Raw genomic sequence first — 22,767 nt, forward strand, 5'->3', positions numbered from 1 at the left:
TATCTACCAAGTTTGTGTATGTTGGTTAGTCTGATGGATGTATCGAATGTTATATACCTCTACCGATTTAGATATGTAGGTATTTAGGTATTTAGGTGGATAAGACCCTCTCAGTAGATATGTTGTTAGCTACTTAGGTATGTGTATTCTTCAATATTTGGTATAGTAACTTACAATTCGGCAGTGTGGGGTGGTGTGGTAATTGATTCATGTGTTTATTTATTTATTCATTCATTCATCCATTTATTTCAGACTAACATGAAATGAGAATTATTTGCAAGTACTATATTACTCATTATGATATATGATGGATATAGAGAGAGTTATTCTGTTTCTAGATTTCTCTATAGATCTAGATGTTGTGTTTAAGTAGGTAGGTACCCACTGAGACAGACTCGCTTCCTTGAGTGGGATGGGAAGGGGATGGTATGACATGAGATGGGTTGAGCTAGGCTAGGTGTAGAATAGAGCTCAAAGGGTGAAGCGAGAAAGGCTGAGATAGGATGACATAGGAGAGAGGTTGAGCAAGCGAGAAGAGAAGAGAAGAATCATCATATCCGAAAAAGATGTTTGGAAATCAAGATTTGATTTGGTTTGGATAGAATTTCAGAAGAGAATGTTGGTTATATCTGAGGGTATGCTGGATGTTTGGGATTAAGTATTAGATGTTGAGATGGGAGGGAAGTACCTACGATGGCAGTTGACGAATACCTAGTAAGTTTTGTGTGTTTTTGGCGTTTTGGGCTACTAGGTAGGTAACTAGCACATTATGCGTTAGAGCAAAGAGTACTAGGTAGGTATTTGACAACACCTATGGGATCTATCAAATATCAACAGATACATCTTCACAGCTTTCAGCTCATGAAAAATAGGGTATGCTACTAGAACAACTTGTACGTATGAAGAAAAAATGGTATGATATTTCATGCTATGGACGTTAGACTTCTTAACAAGCTACATTATTTAACTATTCATATACTGCGCGTCCCCTCGATTAACTATATTAAAAATACAATATACAAGTATTCCCTGTCATCCCAATTTATCCCTCTTCCTATGCATCAAAGTAGCGAGCAAGGAGACCCATAAACTCCACGCTGATTCCCATTGTAAAATGACCATATACATTCCATGCCTTCCATTTCGTACAATATGTATCATATCTACCGAATCTTTGCGATTCTCTTTTTGGCAATGTTGATCTTCCCCCCAACTCTATCGGCGTCCTCATCCACCCTCTTCAACATCTCGTTTTGCAATTCCAATTCTCCGTGAATCGCTAATCCCATTTCTCGCTGTCTCCTCACAATCTTGCCAAGTTCTTCCACATCCAGATCTTGATTCTGCATCAATTCCTTTTGTAATTGTAACACGCCCTCATTATCCAATTCTCTCGTTTTATCCGTTTCAGGAACCGGTGCACCGAGGACTCGTCCACTGGGTCGCGATACTCCTGGTCCAAATAATGCGTTTTTGTCCGCTTGTGTCGCTGCCGCACCGCCGTTTGCTGAACTCGAGCTGGCTTGATTCTTAACCGCCAACGTAACAGCCAATTTTTCCAAGCCCTCCTTTTCCACCTTTGCGCTACCCAGAAGATCTCTTCTCCTCCTCAATTCACCTGCGCCGACCCTGGCCTCTCCCCTCCCATTTTTCTCCCCTTCACCCATGACCCTCAAGCCTTCTTCCAAATCCTTAAGCAGTCCTCCAGCCTTAACCAAACACCTCTTCGCGTTCGCGCCCGCCTCATATTGGCCCGCCGCCGTATTTGCGCTGTCTCTCCTCCCTAAAAACAATCTCGCATCATGCAACTGCGCCTTCAATTCGCGATGAACATCCAACCACACCTGCGGATCCGCCATAACCTCCGCATTCCCACCCACACCTCTTTGATTCGCAGCAATGAGTCCCTCTCTCGCACTACTCAAACTCGCGTTTCCACTATTACTAGGCAGGTTTAAAAATTGTCGCCAAACGCTTGTTTCTCTCCATCTCCGATCGGGATTTTCTGCGATGCTGCGGAGATAGGTTTCGAGACCGCGACGACGATCTTCCGTCAATTCAGGAGAATTAATCGTACTTTTGAACCATGTTTTCCCTGGGAGAGGAGCGGGAGGCGGACTGGAAACTTGGGTGCAGAGGGAAGAATGGAGAGTGACAAAATCGGAGTAGCGTTTTTGGACGACGAAGGTTCGAAGAGGAAGACGGAGTGTGATATTGTAAAGAGTATAGGGTTTTTCATTTGGGGCGCTTGAGAGAATTGTGCTAGGTATCGAGAGTTCGAGAGGCGGTGCCATGATTGATTGATTGATTGATTGATTGACTGATAGATGTGATGTGGTTTGATGCGATGCGATACAGAAGATTGATTGTTGGTTATATTTCCTTTGTAAATGTAAAGAGATGGTGGTCACCGTTTGTTTTGAGGTTGCCTCGTGAGCTTAGTATGGGCTGACCCTGTCCTGTGCAACAAGGATGACGCTTGATGCTTGATAGCGCAAAATGTCACTTGGCGATAAGAGATTAATTGTGATTGTGAGAGCTCGAGGTCATTCTTGTTCTCATGATGGACAATCAAATTGGTATTATACGAAGAAAAAAAACTCTTGTGGGGTTTACATCTAATAATTAAACTCTTCTTCAATAACCAGAGAACTCATTTGAGAATCATGTGAGATCTCAATATGCTTCAGAATTGTTCCAACGCATGCAACCTCCCGTAGCCCATGAATGCTACCAACCTGTGAGAGCTTGATATTGTGCCTCGCACACACTCCGCTCGTTCGTAATTCGTATCTCATAGCCTTGCTTGCTATAAACTCCCGCAGGTGAAAGGACCAACGAATTCATTTGCAGCTGCAAAACAAATTCAAATCCCATTATAGTTAAAAAGAATCTAGAATGTCTCTTCTTGGTCATCAACCTCCGCCTCCGCCGGTATTTCAAATCCATCTTCAGTCGAGTACAAGATAGTTTGAATGTGCTTGATTAAGCCGTCTTCCTGCTTCTCAATCTCTGGGTCCTCTTCGCAAGCTTGTTGAACCAGTAATTCGATATCTCTAAGTTTGCTAAAATAGAAGTCTCGTTCCCGTTCTAGTCCTGCAACTGTTTCCTTCAGAGTGTCGTTCTCTGCTTTTAGTGCCGCTGAAGCTGCACCACCGCCAACGGCTGCAGCCTTAGCAACTCTTGCGCCGCTCGTTGTTGGTGTTACTCCTCTACGAGCTGCACCACTTCCGGCGGATACTCTTGGAGCAGCAGATGGTGCGGCACCGGGTCCCCCTGCAGCACGTCGACGAGCTACTGCATCATATTCTCCTCCTGGAAAGTATTGATCCCAGTATCTCTTAGTCCATTGTAGAAATTCGAGGTTGTCTTGCATCTTGCATTTAATAAGTTGTTCGACATGGATGTTTCGATCGACTTGATGGCGGGTAAAGGTGTCTGGTCGTGGTCAGTGGAGGAAAGCACATTCAGGGGAGGGTATTCTGACTTTGAAGAACTTTGAAATTTTGTAGATATGCATATTCAGTATTGACATTGAACTTGACTTTTGACATCGGTACATCGAGGAAAATACTATCGAAGACTTGGCACAACGCAGCACTGTGTTCATGATATTTGTAAGTCAATAGTCTTATAGGGGGAAAGAAGATAAAACTCCTTTTGCAAGCCAGAGGTTTACTTACCCAGTGCCACATTGTTCAACTTTTGTGATGTTAAGTTGTAGCAGGTTGTTAAGCCATGCCACAAGCTCTTGTCTATATGTGCCATGTTGTCAGAGACTGAGAATTCTTCTCGTTGATGAGTGCAGCTCAACGAACCTTGATTCTCCCATTTTGAAAAGAAGCTTTTGAATAGCAAAGTAAATGAACGAGCGAGTATATTTTGATGGTCAATCAAATAGACGTCAGTTATGCCAGAAGACAATCGATGGCGCAAATAAGATAAGATTTTTCTGGAGAAAGTTATCGCGACCAACGAGATTCTTATTATTTAGCTTCCGTTGACACCTCTGTCTGTCGCCTTAGGTAACCAGAAATCTACAACAAACGAGAAATCACACGTGACCGATGCCCAAGAGGGGGGAAGTGTGGATCGGACTTTCCAGAATGATCTTCAAGTTTACCTAGTTGGGCGTAACATGTCTTAAATTCTCATTAATGTAACTTCCATTGTCAGGTTGGCGTTGAATCTCGAATCATCAAAAGGAGAGCACATAGCATAATCCATCTTCTTGCTCATGATTCCCCTGTTGACAAGCTTTTCGACAGCGCTTGTAAATGTATTGGTTGTCCATTTTCACTCGCTCTCCCACACTTATCTATCCAGTTAGTTCATGGCATGCACGGTATATATATACCGACCAAGCCCCTTGCTTGTTTTGATGATATACCAGCTGTTACTCTGGGTTACAGATTGAGATCAAATGATACCTCATTCGACGAATGCTACGGGACGTGTCACTCGGGCCAGTCGGCGTTGTTGTCGAGAAGGTCAAAGACGTGCACAATTCACAAGCCAGGGTACGATAGGGTTATCTTCACAATGTTGCAGAATGGCCTCCTTTTGTACCTTGGATAATATTTCTGGTGGGTGGTCTCGGTGGCACACTCCAAAATATTGAAATTATTTTCATCACCTGCACCTAAGCCGGCTCTCCGGATAAAGGCGCTGCATAATTGAATCTGGGCGTCAGGGGAAACCCCGCAAAAGGCAACGGGTGAGTTCGTGACGAAATATTCAAGACGGAATGAATTAGAAAAGGAAAGAACATCCATCTTACCGACGACTACAGCACAAACCTCAGCTGGAGATCTTAGTATTACTGGAGCTTTTCTCCTGTTTGTACTTCTCCTCATTCCACGAGAGGTATCATCTCCGTCCCATGTTTCCATGATCTTGGGAGCTTAATGTGATCGTTCATTGAACTTCCTGTTTTGTCCGCAGAAAGTCAATCCCACCCATGCAAAACATGGTTCTTGAATGATAGGGCAGATCTTACAGCATACACGATCATGGTTGTTGCGGACCTCGGAATGCAAGAATCACAAGCTTTTATCCTCGTTGAGTGCAGTTACCTGAAGAAGTCGTCTTGGGTGTACATGCATACATGATTTCTGTCACATAGTTTTTCTATATCATGGAACCTCCCCACCCACCAGATTGCAGAAGTACCTACTTTCACAGGACTTATCTGTGAAATAATTCTTGATAGGTTGTACCGTCCTTAAAATGGCGCTAGTCAAGATCACCTTCTTGATTGTCTCCTTGTGGCTGTTGGGGTTTGTGCAGGCTAAGATACCTTCATTTATACACAAGGCTCCGCCCATTCCCCCATCTAGCGACGAAACAATTGTGAAAAGAGACTCAGTTCCTGCAGGATATGTTGCTGCTCCATATTACCCTGCCCCGAAAGGTGGCTGGGCTAGTTCCTGGACGACTGCTTATGCAAAAGCACAAACTGTGGTGGCACAAATGACATTAGCGGAAAAGGTCAATCTCACAACTGGAATTGGAGAATTGATGGGAAGATGTGTGGGAAACACCGGCTCCGCACTAAGATTCGGTATTCCAAGTCTTTGTTTACAAGATTCGGCACTGGGCATAGCTGCTACCGATAACAATACTGCTTTTCCCGCTGGCATTACCACTGGTGCAACATGGAGCAAAGATTTAGCCTATCAAAGAGGTCTTGCGTTAGGCGCAGAAGCGCGGGGGAAGGGAGTCAACATTCTATTAGGTCCTACCGTCGGTATGTTTGATGGGCATTTGTGGCAGATGCACTACGAAGACATTCTTCCCGTTCAGCCTCGGCCAATATACAGATTTCTGACCATCTTTAGGTCCAATTGGAAGAAAACCGCGTGGTGGTCGAAATTGGGAAGGGTTCGGCGCTGGTAAGAGCTTTTGAAAAGTTTAACATCAGATTCGAGGCTAAATTCATTGTCATCTAGATCCTGTACTTCAAGGACTAAGTGCCGCTCAGACAATCAATGGTATGCAGGCGAATGGTGTCATAGCAACCATCAAACACTTTATTGGAAATGAACAAGAAGCATACCGAATGGATATCATCCCTCATGGCTTGATGAAAGCTCTTAGTAGTAACATCGATGATAGGTACGCGTATCCTTGAATGTAGACTTTACCGAAACTAATTTGCAGAACTCTTCATGAATTTTACATGTGGCCTTTTGCAGAAGGTATCAAAGCTGGTGTTGGAGCTGTTATGACAAGTTACAATGATGTGAGTGTATATTTTTGACAAACGCATGAGAATTTCATGATGTTTTGAGCTGGACTATCAAGTCTGGTATGATACAAACGGGAAGTCATTCGATGATAAACTCGGCACATTCACTAGATTTGCAGGTACTCCCTTGGCAAAATGTGATTCTTCTGTGTTATCTTCGTAGACCTTTGGCAACCCTTTACTGACCAAGCAGGTTAATGGAAGCGCGGCAAGTCAAAACTCATACCTGATCAACAACTTGATCAAGGATGAGCTTGGATTCCAAGGCCTGGTAAGAGTTCATACCCACATACCCCAAAACAATTCTAAATATCCATAGGTGATGACAGATTGGCTATCCCAAATTGGCGGTGTGTCATCTGCTCTTGCTGGCCTCGACATGGCTATGCCCGGTGATGCAGGAATCCCTTTCCTCGGGCAAGCATACTGGGCCTATGAACTCTCAACTGCTATTCTGAATGGAACTGTTCCAGTTGATCGATTGAATGATATGGTTACTCGAATTGTTGCAACTTGGTGAGTGTTCCCTCGAGAAAACGTTTCTCCAGAAAGTGCCTGGCTTGGAAAAGGAGTTGTTTCAAACTTCGACGAGTCTACGTCATGGCTAATCAATACATCACATAGGTATCAACTTGGACAGGATAAAGGTTTCCCGCCACCAAATTTCTCCGCAAACACTTTAGACACTACTGGACCATGTTATCCAGCAGCATTGTTTTCTCCAACATGCACAGTGAATTCACACGTAAATGTACAATCTAACCATGCAGTCGTTTCTCGGAATATCTCGAGAGAAGCCATAACTCTGTTGAAAAACGTCAACAACACACTGCCACTCTCGACCTCAGCTGCTTTGAAAGTTTTTGGCTCTGACTCTGCAAACAATCCTTCCGGGCCTAATGCTTGCAACCAAAGGGGTTGTGATACTGGCGTTCTCGGTATGGGATGGGGCTCAGGTACGTTATGCATCGTTCAAAGTTTTTTTGTAAAAAGGTAAACTAAATCAAGCTCATAGGAACTGCCAACTACCCTTACCTTGATGCGCCCATTGACGCGATTAAGCGAAAAGCTTCCAATGTCTATAGCTCAACCAGTGATAGCTTTCCATCTGGCCTGACTGCTCTTCCTGGAGATATCGCCATCGTATTCATAAACAGTGACTCTGGTGAGAATTCAATAACAGTAGAAGGAAACGATGGAGATCGCTCGTCGTCAGGACTGTATGCATGGCATAATGGCGATGCACTCGTTCAAGCTGCAGCAGCTAAGTATTCCACCGTGGTGGTAGTTGTTCATACAGTAGGACCCATTCTTGTTGAGAATTGGATAAACCTTACTTCAGTCAAAGCCGTACTCTTTGCTCATCTGCCAGGTCAAGAAGCTGGAGATTCATTGACGGATATCCTTTTCGGCGCATACTCTCCTAGTGGACATCTTCCCTACTCCATTCCTGTCTCGGAAAGCAACTACCCATCCTCCCTTGGTCTTGTCGGGTTTGCGCTTGGCCAGGTTCAGGATACTTTCTCTGAAGGATTGTATGTTGATTATCGGTACCTCAACAAGCATGCAATCAGCCCTCGCTTTCCATTTGGCCATGGACTTTCCTACACCACATTTTCTCGAACGGCTACTCTCGCAGCCGGAAAAGCACTCACATCGGTTCCTCCGGCCCGAGCTGCTAAAGGCTCAACTCCAGTATATAGTACTGCCATTCCTCCAGCATCTGAAGTCGCCTGGCCTGCAGGTTTCTCCGCTATTGGAAGATATCTTTATCCATACCTCGACAATCCTTCAAGTATCACTCCAGGTAAATTCGTCTATCCCACTGGGTACACCAATGTCTCCAAACCCGACCCCCCATCTGGTGGAGATCAAGGTGGAAACCCCGCGCTCTGGGACACAATATTCACTCTGTCAGTCACAGTGACCAACACCGGCCTCGTAGCCGGTAAATCTGTTGTCCAGCTGTACGTTCAACATCCCTCCGATTCTTCCTATGATACTCCTATTATCCAGCTACGTAATTATGCCAAGACGGATACATTGGCACCGGGAGGGAAACAAGTCGTATCTCTTGCCGTTACAAGAAAGGATATCAGTGTTTGGGATGTGACGAAACAGAATTGGGTAATTCCAGTTTCTACCACGAAGCCGTTCTTGTTCTGGATAGGAGACAGTTCGGGGAATCTGACGTTGGCTTGTGAGAGTATTAGTGGGGCTTGTAATGCGGGTAGGACGCCGCCAGTGGTTTAGGGATCTTTCAAATGTTGGATCGGTGGCATTCCTTGTTAATACTTGATAATGAGTGCTGGTTTTGAGATTGATCTATGAAAAAGTGAAGGTAAAATCGACATATTAGTACCAAGTTACGAAGAGCTATCAATATGAGCGAAGGATTCCGAACATTGACCATCCACAAAAAGACATTTTTGTCGAGTCCTACACATGTGACATGAATTTTACAGCATGCATAAAATTTCTGCAATTCGATGGCTATAACAACTGAAACAATTGTATCGAGTGTGTCAGTTTTAGAATGAACCAACAAGAAGAAGATGAACAACATTGGCTAAAGAGATTGATTGGTCGGGTATATCAAATGTTGAATGATTATCATCCATTAACATAAATATCATAGTCGGTCAATATTCAAAGTGGCGTTAACTCTTACAAGATTCTAATTCAGTCAAACCATCATTGCATTCTGGTAGTATAGCTACCTTGTTACTCATTTCTCAAGCCTCGATGAAGACTATAGATTACATGACGAGAAACTTTACACCAAGTTCGATGATATTACGGGTTGAAGTCATAGTAATGAGTTGTGGGATTCGCAATTTTCAGGTGCTCAATGTGCTTTGACAGTCTTTGGCTCATCGTTCTTATTAGGATGTTTTGGTAAGACGTACCAGGTCGACAGCTCCTTCGCTAGCTCCTTTTCCTTTAAATTTTTCGATTTACTTGTCAGTGGATATCTATGAAAGGTGCAGAGATGGTTTCAACGATGTGCTGCAAGTTCACCTGCGCAATGGAATACTGACATTTTCTAACATCGAGAACATTTGGCGATGATGGATGTGCTAGCGATAAAGCATATGTGTAGCTGTCATATCCAGATCTTTACCATCTAGGGATTAATCTATTTACCCATTTCCAGGTGCGGTCAAAATAGAGAATCGTGGTTTCACTCAGTGAGAGTTGAGGAAATTCAATTCACACCGCACACTCAGTCCCTATCTATTCCTAGTATCCCGCACAATTTATTGATTTTGATTTTTTCGACGAAGGACTGACTGCATAGGACTCGAATACTCATGATAGATCTCAGTCTGGTATCATCATGAACGTCCTCCTCGTAATGTAGACTAGTCAGTCGGAACCATCAATTTCAGGATGGCTGCCGTGTCATCAAGACTGTCATATCTCTCAGCAAGCTGCGATCAGTCTGCAAATAGTAGATACGTTAGTAAGATATATTGGTATGCATGGGAGCTTTGGTGCGGAGAGCAAATCGAAATGCGAGCTGCGGCTTCAAATGGTTGTAATTCGCGATAAGTTCCGGCTTCACACAAGTTCGTAATGGGGATTATCGACGGAAATCGAGAAGCTAGCGAATCCGACGCCAAAGCCGCAATCAAAGCAAGTAAAAAAAGATTCGATGTACTGATCCAGGACGACTCGTCTGAACCAAACTCCATGCTTTACCCCAGAGTATCTTTCCGTGAGAGGGAATGCAGATGAAGTGTTCACAGATGGGGCCATTTCTAACATCAACATTGTCAGCATAGAAGAGAGGTACAGCATTGTATCCGAAAGCAACGTCTGATTTGTATCAGAAGAGACAGATCTAGTTGTCTGTAGATTCCAATGACAAATATTCATTTCCAAGCGTATTGTCTTGCGTAGAGGCGGGTGATGAAGGTTGGGTTTATCGTCTACGATATTTTTGTCATCTTTCGGAGCTTTCACTCTCCTAGAACGCCGCGATCAGGTAGAAACAAGGGAATGGGTGGATGGATTTCCCCTACTTGTAGGTCTATTGGTTTCTTTCCAAGCATTTGGTCATCCATGCTTTCCTTGATGGTAAGTCTTGAGATGGTTGTAATATTTGCTGGTATTAAAAATTCACCTAATAATTATCAAAAGAAAAGATAGCAGTAGAATATGAATATCAGAGAGTGATCGATAGACATGATGGCCACGTACAACCTCCAAACTCGAACAGATCACACCAGATAAAGCAAGAGTGGAATTCAAAATGGCCAAGTGATAGACGACAAATGAAGTTAAATAATGGTAAAGGTTTCTTATTGATCACACGCTGAACAGGGTCTTTAAAGAAAACCTTGCAATACACAAGAAGACGGCAAAACTGCGGGAGGAATGAATACATTCCTAATATCTCAACAGTTGCCAAAACACTGACAGCAATGGATACGTCAGATATCGGATAGCACTTGAGATCTGCCCATGAGCGTTTTGACAACCGTTCGATTCACCAAAGGATACCGACCAAGTCCATACTCTATCATGTTTGGAGAACAAACCCCAAGTCGGCGCTCAACCTCTAAAAGTAAACAGAATGTCGGATGAACAGTTCATGAAGTGTCGGTCTCGAAGTTTTGAAACTGTTACAGAAGATGGCAACGGTTTGACGCTAATGGGGACACAATGCTTAGGTAATCAAAACATTCGAGGATCGCAATCACATTAAAGTTCTCTCTTCCACTTCAGAAAGATCTTCCATGTTGGTGGTGGAATTATTCTGTCAACGATTGAAGTGAAAAAGGAAAGATCTATCAGTCGCTTTTGCTGATGTGGGCCAAAGAGAACCTTCTACCAAACCTAAAATCAGTCCGGCTTACTCAAACTTCACATCATACAATTCCACTCTCTTCATTCATAATCAACCGATGATGCATGATATATACAATGTATTCAATGGCAGGAAGAATGGCCGCTTCTATGCATCCGGATCATACGCACAGCGACAGCGCGTCATTGGATCATCTCAACAATCACAATCATCCCAAATTACTTGCCAAGACACAGACCTTCTAGATGGGATGTCTGTAGCCATAATGGCATATGCTTTCTCCACAGTTGCTTGTTTCAGCCTCTTTCTTATATTTGGTACCTTTTTTTAAGCAAAAAATTCTCCTAGATCGAAAAACTTTAAAGCTTAGACTCAGTTGACATAAGCGGATTCATGCTCTTTGGTGTCTCGAGCAGAATGATTTTCGAGGTAAGTGAACGATGGTTAAGTGGTGTGAACCTATGAATGGTTTCCTGGACTCTTCATACACTATCTTTTTTTGTTCTAAGGGCGCGAGGTTACTCTACTGCAATCTCCATGGGAAAACAACAGACGCAATACCGATATTGTAGTGGGTGAATGTTTTGCAGATCAACAATCATTTGAGCCTTGAGCATGGGTTTTTTTTCGCGACGAGTCGTAAGCGCCAAGTAGCCAAGCGGCTAAGGAAGGAAACTACAAGATGGCATCTTGACTTGGCAGTTCGGAATAAATTCTCACGTCCTATTTTGGCATCTTGGCTTTGGACTTTGAGTTTCGAATTTAATTAAAAGTGCTTATGGGATTAATGATGCAACGTCCAGATATCAGTGATATCAGATTGATCATTTCTAGATCTAAACATAGTCTCGAGAGAATTGAGATTGGACAAACTCACATCGCGGTTTCAAGATCATCGTTTCTCGAATTCGTCCAATCAATGAAAGTTCTCTAGACTCTTCTATCTTTTTAACGCCAATCTATCTGTTGATAGCTGTAGGGGACTTACTCCGTGGAGTAGATAGCAAGGCCTCCACAAATGTTTCTTTTTGATTGTTCACAGCTCCAGTATGACGGGTTTTTGGTTCTCCTTTTCCAAAGCTCAAAGGGGTCACCGCCGATGAGTATCCGGAGAGGAAGAAGCAATCCAGATATATAAGTTGCTAAAATGCCCGTCTAGTATTGCTTCTCATCCTCATCAACATCTTCATCTTGCACTCTTTCCATATCATTCACTATCCAGACAACTCAGTCTTTTACTTCATTCCTTGCTGGTCAAACTTATTTCAATATCTCATTTCAAGTTTTAACCCAGTTACTTTTCAACCCAAATCAAAATGCAATTCTCATTCGCTCAATTGGCCCTTTTGGCTGCCACAATCAGTGTTGCTAGTGCGGCTCCTATGGATGCTTCCACTGGTCTCGAAGCACGCGATGCGCCAAGACTTCACTTCAGAGAGGTCGTGCACGCTCGCAAGACTTCAGATGAAGATGACGAGGATTCTTCAAGGTTGGTGATCAAAAATATTTTACAAACGCTCCTGATTACCCTCAATACTGATTTTGTATCGTTGCAGCTCTACAAAGAAGTCTTCCAAAGCATCCTCCACCAAGAAATCCTCCAAAGCATCCTCTACATCTAAAGCATCTAAAGCATCCTCCACTGCCAAGTCTTCAGGTTCTTCTGGATCAAAGTCCGCTAGCGCTGCTTCATCAACAATCACCAGCTCGGCATCCTCTGGCAATTCATCCAGTGGTACCACTGGCGGTTCTGTCCCCGCCTCTTCAGGTACTTCTGCCCTTTCAGCCGCTCAAACTATCGCCGCAGGTGAATCTTTCGATGGTGGAATGGTTATGTTCGATCGAGGAGTCAGCTGTACCGGTCAATCCGAAGGTGGTGACAAAGATGCCGTCTTCCAAATTGAAGCTGGTGGATCCCTCTCTAACGTCATCATCGGACCCAACCAAATCGAAGGTGTTCATTGCCAAGGAGCTTGCACCTTGACCAATGTATGGTGGTCTGCTGTCTGTGAAGATGCCTTCACCATCAAGAACCAAGATGCTGGAGCTACCACCACAATTTCTGGTGGAGGTGCCTTTGGAGCCGAGGATAAGGTTTTCCAACACAACGGAGCTGGAACCTTGAAGATTTCTGATTTCACTGTCGATACCTTTGGAAAATTGTACAGATCATGTGGTAACTGCAAGACAATGTACGAGAGACATGTTATCATGGATTCAGTCACTGCTACTAGTGGAAAAGAGCTTGCCGGTATGTTGTTCCGAGGAAAAATGATCCTTCTACTTCCTCTCGCATGATTCTGTTTGCTAACTAACTATCTCTATAGGCATTAACTACAACTTTGGCGACACTGCAACTTTCACCAACATTGTAGCAAACTCTGTCAAAGAAATCTGTGTGACATACACAGGTACTGATGATAACAGCCAGGAACCTACTGAGTATGGAAGCGGTCCCGATGGTAAATACTGTATCTACACTGAGAGCGATGTCACCACATCTTAGAGACTTCATCTATGGATGAGTCCCAGGACTTTGTGATATTGTGAGCCGGTATGGAACTCCGGAATTTGAATAGGAAAGGGGGTTAGAGCTAGACAACTTGAGGTTTGATTTATCTCCGAGGATTGGTTAAAGGCTGGAGCCTGGTGGTGGATGCTTCTTCTTGTATATTATGTTTGCTTGACGCAATACAAATCATCTTTTACTTATCATTTGAATTTTCTTGAGTTCCTAGTACCTACATAAACATTGATGCATTTGACACTTTACACCCTCGCCAAAGAAGCGAGATTGGGAACTTTCAGCATCCGACCTTGGTAAGGGCGATGAGTCCCTTTTTGGAGTTCGATAATTACACGTAGCTTGATGAATTATCATCTCAACTCACGGGATAAGCCTCGATCTGTCATCTCCTCTTTCTTGAACAACCAATGTTGTAGTTTGATAGTATTAAATTTAGACAATTCATCAAGCACAGCGTTTGAAGCATTCAACTTAAGTTGTGGAAGCACATTAATCTAGTACTTGCGGACTAATCATGTTAGACCCAATGCGAATTGTTTCAAAGATACCTACCTAGATGGGTAACTATCCAAAGTACTTTTTGCCTCAGTATATATTAGATTAGACGCAACAACCTCGTTATTCATCAGGCACGGCACTTTTAATTGTGAGACTAATTTGTGCCTCAGAGAGTATCCTGTATTAAATACACAGAAGCCAAACGTAAGGGCAGACGTAATCAAGAACCCCAATAGACTTGATATTCTTTGCCTGACACATATGGATTCACTCAACGAAAACCGGGTCTCCCGTAACATAGGAGATCGGATCATAGATCATGTACCACGGATCGGGGAGTTGGATACGTTTCCGGATTCTGCTTGTGGGCACCTGATTGAGGAGTATGGCTGCCTAGGAGAAACCGAAGTCATGATTGCTTAGCTTAGCTTCTTCCGATTTCTGGTTCTGTTCGGGATGAAGTTCAGTATCACTTCCCGTTTAGTGAATACATGCGACCGTAGTCTTGATATCCGTTTCGTGTAGTCACCGTTACGGCGACTGATATCATCATTTTTCCGGGCCGTTTCGTATTGAAGAATTCCTCGGCTTCGATCCAGGGGGTATGGTTATTCTGAGCCCGCGCTTGGCTATCGGTACCGTGGGCACTCCTAATTGAGTCAGTTATGCTTTCGGACAGTTAGGGGGGTAATGGGTAAGCGTTGAATCAAGATACTAACCGAGAAATAATATCAAAATGTGGAATATGATGAACGTTTTGAAAGTCGCACAATTCATCTCCTCCACGGGCCTTTGTGGAATCTGATCTATCATTTCAGTCCGATACTGCAGGATATCTCGGGCCGGAGACCGTGTCTAGAATACATGAACGACATGATATCTTTTCTCCCAAAGTAAGATTACAGAACGGGTTTTTGTTCCCGGTGTGTTTCGTGGGAATCGCCCTTCGGAGATCGACAGGTAGTATCTCAAATACCACCTACACTCTTCGCACATGAGTCATGACTGACTGTTTATGGGGTTTAAAAAGCGTTCACAAAACTGACACTACGATGTTTTCGGTCCGTGTCCGTTGAAGTAACGGGTAGCTATCAACGCCTACCTTGTTTCGATTTTCTCCATGCAGATCAGTTCTAGATTTCTTGATTGCGTAGCTCTGTATGATCTATCATAATTTCTCGGCCTGGCTTATTTTTCTCTAGCAGCGTTCAGCATGTGAATCCAGGCTTGAAAAGAAGTTCTAACTTGGAAAAGAACTCTTGTTGCTCGATATGGATATCTCAGTAGGGGTTAGCTAATATTTCATCGAATTCTCTCGTAGATGCAGCTCACATGATTGAATTTTCATGCGAGTCATCATTTAGATCACATCGAAATCTTCCCTCCCTTCCTTACCGCATTCGATACAACATGATTCATGTATCTCAACTCACCCGTCTCCCATCAAACGTCTCAACCGATCAACAAAATATAAAGAAGAGGGGTAACCTAAGACTCACATGACCGAAACTTCATGCGGGTCATCTCCACGGTCTCGAATACCGCATCTGTAAATGACTGCATTGTCTTTCTCTAGAATCTGCATCGAAATCAAGAAATCGCGCAAATTTCTCTCTATTTTTGCATACGCATAGCTGATCTGACGATCACTCGGCCAATCGATGGTAATGTTGAGGAGAAAATGAGACTCACATGACTGAAAACTCATGCGGGTCATAGACGTTTGGTCACAATCAGTATGCACGAATATCTCGATGCACTAATGACTAACTGGAGAGGGAGATGTGCGGGAGGATTGGAGGTGTGTGTGGATGAGAAGGACCGAGAACGGGAGTTGTCTCGCTTGTCTCGATTGAGTATGTATGATTCATGAGAGTTATTTACGGGAGTGTAGTTTTCGATTTAAGGTTTTCTTTTTCAAGTCCCTGGAGGGTGCGTTATGCTTGATTGGGTAGGAATCATTGGAGCTTGGCTAATAGACTGGGCGCTTATAATGTTTGATTAGATTGCGAGGTTACGGAATGATGTGGCACGATTTCAAGCTGCATTTCTTCAATGGTCATTTTCTGGGTGACTGTGGCTTTTTTTCGCTGCTCTAATGGATGTTTCGGGGGATACAATACAATATATGGGTTTGCTCTGGTAGGGTAGGTGGAGACACAAAATATCACATTATTTCATCCCATGATATCCGGTAGATTACTTCGTATTGACACCAGACGAAGTTAGTACACCCGCGCTTACAATCCAATGTGAGTAGATGATCAGCTGTGCCACAAAGTGAGAGCTCAAAAAATGAAAATGAGGACCCGAGTCGTCGGCAAAAGCGCTTATCCACGGATAGGGAGGGCGATGTAAATATTATATACTATATCAATCAATCAATAAATCAATCAAATGCTACTTCTCCAGGTATTACAGCTTCACTGTGCCGTAGCTCTGCATCTCTTGGGATTGTGACAGACGTCAGAAATGAGACTCGGGGAGTACGACAGGTAGTAAACAATGCTAGCACGGAGACATGGAATGAAATTTACCATTTGCGAGTGGGAGTACAAAAGGCTCCTTTTACCTGCATACCACATACCACATACCACATACCACCTACCACCTACCGCATAATAAAACTTCAGCGCCGTAATATGAAGATCTCTATATACATTGTCGACAAGGTATGCGTTCTAGACGCACAGATACGGAGGAGGGGACCCCATATCAATACAGCAACGTACCAGCCGATATCGTCTTACTGTAATCTAACGATACCACGGCTCCCGCCAATTTTCTTGCATTTCAGCCCACTAACCCTCGGACTCGGATTTCCTAAATGAGTAGTGAAATCGCTCGTTTACGTGGCTGGGATTGGCGGCGAGAGCGGGTATTGGTTTGGGCATCGCTTCAATGTTCGTAATGCTGACCAATCGGGGTATAGCCCTGCTTCATTACGGATCCAGATGCATTGGGGAGAATCCTTTCGGTTGAAGGCCGGCTGGATGGGAGAAGGATTTGATAGTGGCTGACATTGTTTTGTTCGTGGGAAGAATTTTTGAGTTCGCGAGTGACATGCTGCATTCATGTGATACTGCACTCACCTCACCTCGTCTGATGAACAGAGCAAAAGATCACAAGCTAGGAAAGGATTGAAGAGATTTCCATGGTTTTCATTTTATTTGTATTTTCAATCTTTTTCTCGGTATCAGGTTCAAGTCCAAGATTACCTACACACAGTATTGTTCCTTCTCTTTCCATACTTAGTAATCCATGTACTAGCCATGTAACCACCGTTCCCATAATCCACATAGCCAGTATGATAGATTCCGTTCCCTTTGTTCCCTTGCCCTGTGCCGAAAAAAAGAAACCTGCATCGATACCTCTATCTAACTCTGTCCGCAGGACGAGAGAGAATTTTCAGCTTTCTTCCAAACACTACCTTCAAGTTACTATACATCAAGTATAATAGTATGGGATAGTGTTTAGAAGAGGTAGTGATGAGCTACCATTTGCCCTTCACTCCCTCTTCTACCGAACATCCAAACCCTTACACAAATCCACCCAAATAACTAGCCCACCCCCAACATGTAAGATTCAATCGCCCGACTTGCAGGTATTGATCGATCCGCATTCGAGATAATGAGTCGGTATTGAGTGTATTTCTGAAAGAATCTGTCTTTCCTGATAGAATAACTTGATCTAGGCTGTTCGCTTCCAATGCCAACCTCGACTAGCGAGAATTGAAATGGTCGCAGTTTGATGATTTCATCTAAACAATTTGTCCGTTGATTGCTGTCCGCATAGAGGAAGACTAGTATCTCGTCCATTGGTTGTGTCGATCTGCGCAGCAGATGATCTTTTTATGGTCCCAATTTCTATTTTCGTGAATCCATAAATCATATATATGCCTTGATCTTTGTCCAAGCAAAATTCATAAGCATTCATGATTCATAAATTCATAAACAGAAACAAAAAGGAAATGGACGTAGAAAAAGCCGGTTTTCTTCCTCCCAAAACAAACGTAAGATAATATCTCAAACGTAAAAAGAAAAGTCAAAAATCAATGTATCCAGACGCGCCCGTGAAGCCCTGCATTGCTGCGTTATCCTTTTAATAAGGTATTCTCTTTATGATATGAAAATCTTGGAACCATGCCACTAAATGCTTCAAAATAACCCGCCTTTAGGTCCTGCCATATGCGATGAAAAGGAAATTTGGTTGAACCGGTCTTGCGGTTGTGTAGTGTCGTGTAAAAGCAAATCCGAACTCGCTGCGCTAAATAAATAAAAATGAAAAAACCAAAAAGATAGAAAAAAATGGTATCCTATTATGTATCTGTAATGAAAGGAGATTGTTGTTCTTGCTGATTATTAAGTATGATTTGTTCCCAGGATATCTTTTGTTCGCTCGATCGCTGATGAGGATGATAATGAAGATGTAAAAACGCCGTAAGTGCCCTCAGAGGTATCAAATGCCGCTAAAGAAGTTTGCCGATGCCATGTATGTAATGTTTGTTGTCGTGTACAGAGGCTTGGAGCCATGGTATTATGTGTGATACTGTCGCCTGCCCTAAACCCCGGAGCGGGTAGTAGGGGGGTTGTTTAACGATCCAGGCCTTGGTTGTCACATCGTTGTAGCATACTCCTGATATCGGTCCCATCCACCTCCAAATCCACCAAATCCACCATACCCCATACCAATACCGCAATGCTGCTGTGCTAACATGCTTGGTAGAGGAAGTGCTGGAATTGGCGCACTAACTTGTGGTGCGCTGTAGAAGAGTCCGGCCGTGGTGAATGGTTGGCTATAAGATGGTGTAGGGGAAGGCAGTTGAATCTCATTCAAGCCCATACTTGCCCATAAAGATTGAGTGTCGGTTGCAGAGGACATGGAAGATGTCGTACTTGGACTTGAAGGAACCATCCTCCATGGGTCAACAGGAGCTGCGGTTGTTACTGGTATCGTGGGTTGCGACCACCAATTCATGCCAGCTGGGGAGCTTGGCAATAAAGTAGCAGGTCTAACCACATCGACGACCCTTGGTGGTGGGGGGAGTAGAGGAAGGAAAAGGCCCATGATATTGTTCTTGACTTCATCACTTTTACCGCACAACAATTCACCAGCGCCATCTTCTTCCAGTCCTTCTAATGCAGAGACATGAGTTCGGTAGACGAACTTGTTAATAGCTTGAATGAAGTCTTCGTGCATCTTCTTCACTTGTTGATCCTTCTCTGACCAGTTGTAGGTGTTCGCTGCAATATCTAGGCAATGAACATCCTTGTGAAACTCGATAAGTGATTCTATCGTATCTGGAGTAAGTTTGTAGGCAACCTCATTTCTTAATACCATATCCACATGAACAACATAAGCTTCGATGTGAATGAGTTGATAGTTGAACATGGCCTCAACTAATGGGTTTGAGTCTTCGCGTCTTTGTTCCGGGGCTTTCGATAACATCAAAGATCCAAGAGTCCATATAGCTGTTGACGAAGATAGCGTTTCCGTTAAGCATCTTTGGTGCTGGGGTACACTGTTTAGAGGACGCTTTATGCGATTTATACGCTTCAAGGTTTGTGTTAACCATGGCTCAACCTTTGAACTCAACACAACATTGACGGATGAAGCTCTTGGGGCAAAGGCAGCTGCCGAAGCAGGTAGTAATTGAGGAGGCATTGGAGTAAAGGTTGACGGAAAGTATGGGAGACGGGGTACGGAGTGATGATACGGATAGATATTCGAGGACAATAGGTCAGGGATATGTAAAGATGCGAGAGCTTGCCGTGACGAAGATATGGGAAATGGAAAATCAGCGTGTTGAAATGAAATGAAGATAAATATTTTGGCGGTCCCGAGACAAGGGATCTAGTTTGCGCGCCTTGAATAAATATCGAAAAAGGTACGGACGAATGAGGTCGTGAAGAAGGAAGGGTAAGAAAAAAGAGTTGAAGGGGTTATGGTGGGGTTGTTATAAGAGGTCAACGATCAGCTACTAGTCAAGCGGCGGGATCGGCTCGTAGGGATGAAGGGTGAAGTAGGTTGGTAGTTAGGGCGAGGTATGATGAATACTTCGTAGATGGGAAAATCTTGAATTCCCTTAGTGGTAGTACCCGTAAGGTTTAACTTTAGACGTAGCCACTTTCTATCCGAAGGCTTGATCGAGTTTGGATAAGATGTGGTGTGGTGAAAGAGGCTAGGAGTAGATACTGGAAGTGGTAAAGTGTAGCAGTCTAGCAGAGGAGGGAGGGTGAGAGTAGTCTTGTATATTGTAGATTACACCAATGCCACCTCCATCCCCCGTCTCCACTCGCATCACATCTTGAAAAAAGTTCCGACGAAATACCTCATTCGTTGAATTTCGTCCGCAGAGATCGAAAGATTACGGGTCGGTGGGAACAAAAAGATACTCGAAAGGGGGGGGATGCTAACAATAGTGGCAGTAATGCAGCGAATGCAGCAGATGCAGCAGACAGAACAGACAGAGACCGATGCAGCAAAAAGCAGAGAAGCAGAGAAGCAGAGAAGCAGTAGCTGGGGGCAGTGCTGCATTAGAGCATTAGACCTGCATACCACTGAATAGGGTCCCTGGCATTTTTATTTTGTGAGCAAAGAAAACGAAGAATAGCTAATGGCCACCCACCTGCACAGTGCACAGTGCACGCTGCACCGTAATGAAGCCCTGTCCTGTGAAGCCCAAGCCCTGGCTGGACATTTGCCAATAAAAAGTGATCAAAAGATGACTGATAATGAGTTTTCCACTTATCCACTTTCAGTCACCAGTGCAGCTGAAAGTTTAATGTACTCCGTAAAAATCCTGCATTTTTTTTCTCAGAGAACTTCCCGGTATCGTGGAGCAGATTCTATTTGATCACTAATGGCCATTGACCATCTCACATTGTCCTGTAGCTCTACATCTTTCACCTCTACCTAGGCCGACCTGGGTCGTGGTAGAGGAATATCATACATGCACGGCCGTACCACAGCCCACGAAGCACCGGAGAAAGGCGACGAAAATACGATACGATGAATTAGTATCATCATCTTGGTTCTGCCGAGGGTGTAACATTGCAATGCAAAATGCAAAATGCAAAATGCAATACAATGGGATGGAAATAATCGGTAATCAGAAGGAGAGCGATGTCCTTGAAGATCCCATCGTATTTGTATGCATTTAGTTTCCGTCGTCCCGTTTGGGGTGCCGCTCTCCAAAGTCAAATTTGATTGAATTTTGATCGCAATCGATAGAGTTTTTGACATATGAAGAATAATCATCTCATGGTATACCGGTACTACTAGCTGACTAGGTAGGGAATTGACATTGACATTCATTGACACTGACCATGGCACGGAAAAGTATAAACAAGTTAAAACAACCTTGAGATGATGGAAACTATGGGAACTATACTCGATCGGGTAAGATCCAATCATCTCAGTCATCAATCAGTCATCATAGATAATTATTGATTGCTGGCCCGTGGTGAACTCCGTACCAATGACTTCGATGATGAGAGAAGCAAAGTCAATTCACGGAGATTGCAACGATGATACCTTTTCCAAACTTTCCCAAACTTTCCCAAATCTTCCCAACCCTTCCCAAACCTTTCCAATAACCATCTCTTTAATTTCACATTGTCCTAAAAACTAACATGGCTACTATCTTCTGGTATGATGCGTCAAGAGAGTAAAACTAACCTCGAAAAGCTCGAGATCTCTCTCCCACTGCATCATAACTGTGGGTGGATGAATTGGGTTTTCTCTCGGCTCTTACTCACCGGACTTCACAATTCTCATTGCTACCTTACCACTTTTATCGTTTTTATACTCCTCTTTCGCTGCTACACCCAGATACTACCTACTTAAGTTAATCAAACCCATGTTGCAATATGCAGTCCGCCTTGTTTTTCCTCCATTTAACCATATCGCCAATATTATCTGGCCTCAACTTCGGCCGGCGATGAAAAGATGACTTGCATCAAGCCCAAACCTGCATCTCCACACAGTACAGCACAGCACAATGCATACGCATATTCAGCGCATACAGAAAGGCAGACAATTGATCATGGTGAGGTTGCGTCAACAATGTGAAACATCACACAGGTATTCGCAGTGATTCTGTTCAAGACAAAGTTTGTTCTAATCTCATACATCTCCATAATCTACATAGGTATTGGAGATTAAGAGACCTCTCTGAAGCCTCACGACGACTATGGATCTTCCAGTCTGAGACTGGAGGCACGAACGGCCGGATATTGACCCTATTTCATCGATAATCTACCCATTTATACACCAAAATTGGAATCTCCTGCATGAATAGATTTCGAAGTTCCAGAACTCTCCTGAGTCCTGACATGTTTTCCTCTTCGTGCGAGCCATGGCCATGTACAAAGTCAAACAAATTAAGCAGCGAGCGACACCACTCTTCCGGGGTACGACGGACGAAACATTTCTTAGAGGTGGACTGTGGATGGTTAAAACTCTGACAATTTTTCTACTAGACTGAGTCGTCGTCGATGAATCTGAGCCTGTGGATGGCATTTATCACAAAAGCCCATCCCAGTTGCGAAAAGTAGCGTCGCTGTCAAAAGCTCGTTTCTGGGCTCTGATTCGCACAAACCAACTTTCGAGCCGGTGAAATCCTGCCAACCGAAACCGTGTAAACTTGCCGTTCCACCAGTCATGCACTTGCAA

The 22,767-nt window shown here is 43.7% G+C and overlaps 6 protein-coding genes across 6 annotated transcripts; 2 read left to right on the plus strand and 4 right to left on the minus strand.

Annotated features, from left to right (window-relative positions):
* Window positions 1-1,163: 1,163 nt before the first annotated feature.
* EAE98_001721 (uncharacterized protein) lies at window positions 1,164-2,294 on the minus strand (the record flags this gene model as incomplete). The annotated part of the gene is made up of 1 exon (XM_038949340.1): window positions 1,164-2,294. One exon carries the CDS (start codon window positions 2,292-2,294, stop codon window positions 1,164-1,166), a length of 1,131 nt encoding a protein of 376 aa, XP_038814325.1.
* A 599-nt stretch (window positions 2,295-2,893) lies between these two features.
* Window positions 2,894-4,024, minus strand: EAE98_001722 (uncharacterized protein; the record flags this gene model as incomplete). The annotated part of the gene is made up of 4 exons (XM_038949341.1): window positions 3,819-4,024; window positions 3,684-3,755; window positions 3,488-3,600; window positions 2,894-3,438 (listed from the first exon to the last, which is right to left on the minus strand). Exons 1-4 carry the CDS (start codon window positions 3,830-3,832, stop codon window positions 2,894-2,896), a joined length of 744 nt encoding a protein of 247 aa, XP_038814326.1. The 5' UTR covers window positions 3,833-4,024.
* A 1,205-nt stretch (window positions 4,025-5,229) lies between these two features.
* On the plus strand, window positions 5,230-8,503 carry EAE98_001723 (uncharacterized protein; the record flags this gene model as incomplete). Its single annotated transcript, XM_038949342.1, has 8 exons — window positions 5,230-5,749; window positions 5,841-5,894; window positions 5,952-6,117; window positions 6,163-6,244; window positions 6,444-6,521; window positions 6,570-6,766; window positions 6,875-7,206; window positions 7,266-8,503. The coding sequence occupies 8 exons, from the start codon at window positions 5,230-5,232 to the stop codon at window positions 8,501-8,503; spliced, it is 2,667 nt and encodes an 888-aa protein (XP_038814327.1).
* Window positions 8,504-12,382: 3,879 nt separating this feature from the next.
* On the plus strand, window positions 12,383-13,572 carry EAE98_001724 (uncharacterized protein; the record flags this gene model as incomplete). The annotated part of the gene is made up of 3 exons (XM_038949343.1): window positions 12,383-12,555; window positions 12,623-13,317; window positions 13,394-13,572. The coding sequence occupies 3 exons, from the start codon at window positions 12,383-12,385 to the stop codon at window positions 13,570-13,572; spliced, it is 1,047 nt and encodes a 348-aa protein (XP_038814328.1).
* A 988-nt stretch (window positions 13,573-14,560) lies between these two features.
* Window positions 14,561-15,094, minus strand: EAE98_001725 (uncharacterized protein; the record flags this gene model as incomplete). Its single annotated transcript, XM_038949344.1, has 3 exons — window positions 14,561-14,741; window positions 14,811-14,897; window positions 15,075-15,094. 3 exons carry the CDS (start codon window positions 15,092-15,094, stop codon window positions 14,561-14,563), a joined length of 288 nt encoding a protein of 95 aa, XP_038814329.1.
* A 3,611-nt stretch (window positions 15,095-18,705) lies between these two features.
* EAE98_001726 (uncharacterized protein) lies at window positions 18,706-19,755 on the minus strand (the record flags this gene model as incomplete). The annotated part of the gene is made up of 1 exon (XM_038949345.1): window positions 18,706-19,755. The coding sequence occupies one exon, from the start codon at window positions 19,753-19,755 to the stop codon at window positions 18,706-18,708; it is 1,050 nt and encodes a 349-aa protein (XP_038814330.1).
* Between the last annotated feature and the right edge of the window lie 3,012 nt (window positions 19,756-22,767).

This window comes from Botrytis deweyae, assembly GCF_014898535.1.
Source record: "Botrytis deweyae strain B1 chromosome Unknown BDEW_003, whole genome shotgun sequence".
Lineage (NCBI taxonomy): Eukaryota > Fungi > Ascomycota > Leotiomycetes > Helotiales > Sclerotiniaceae > Botrytis > Botrytis deweyae.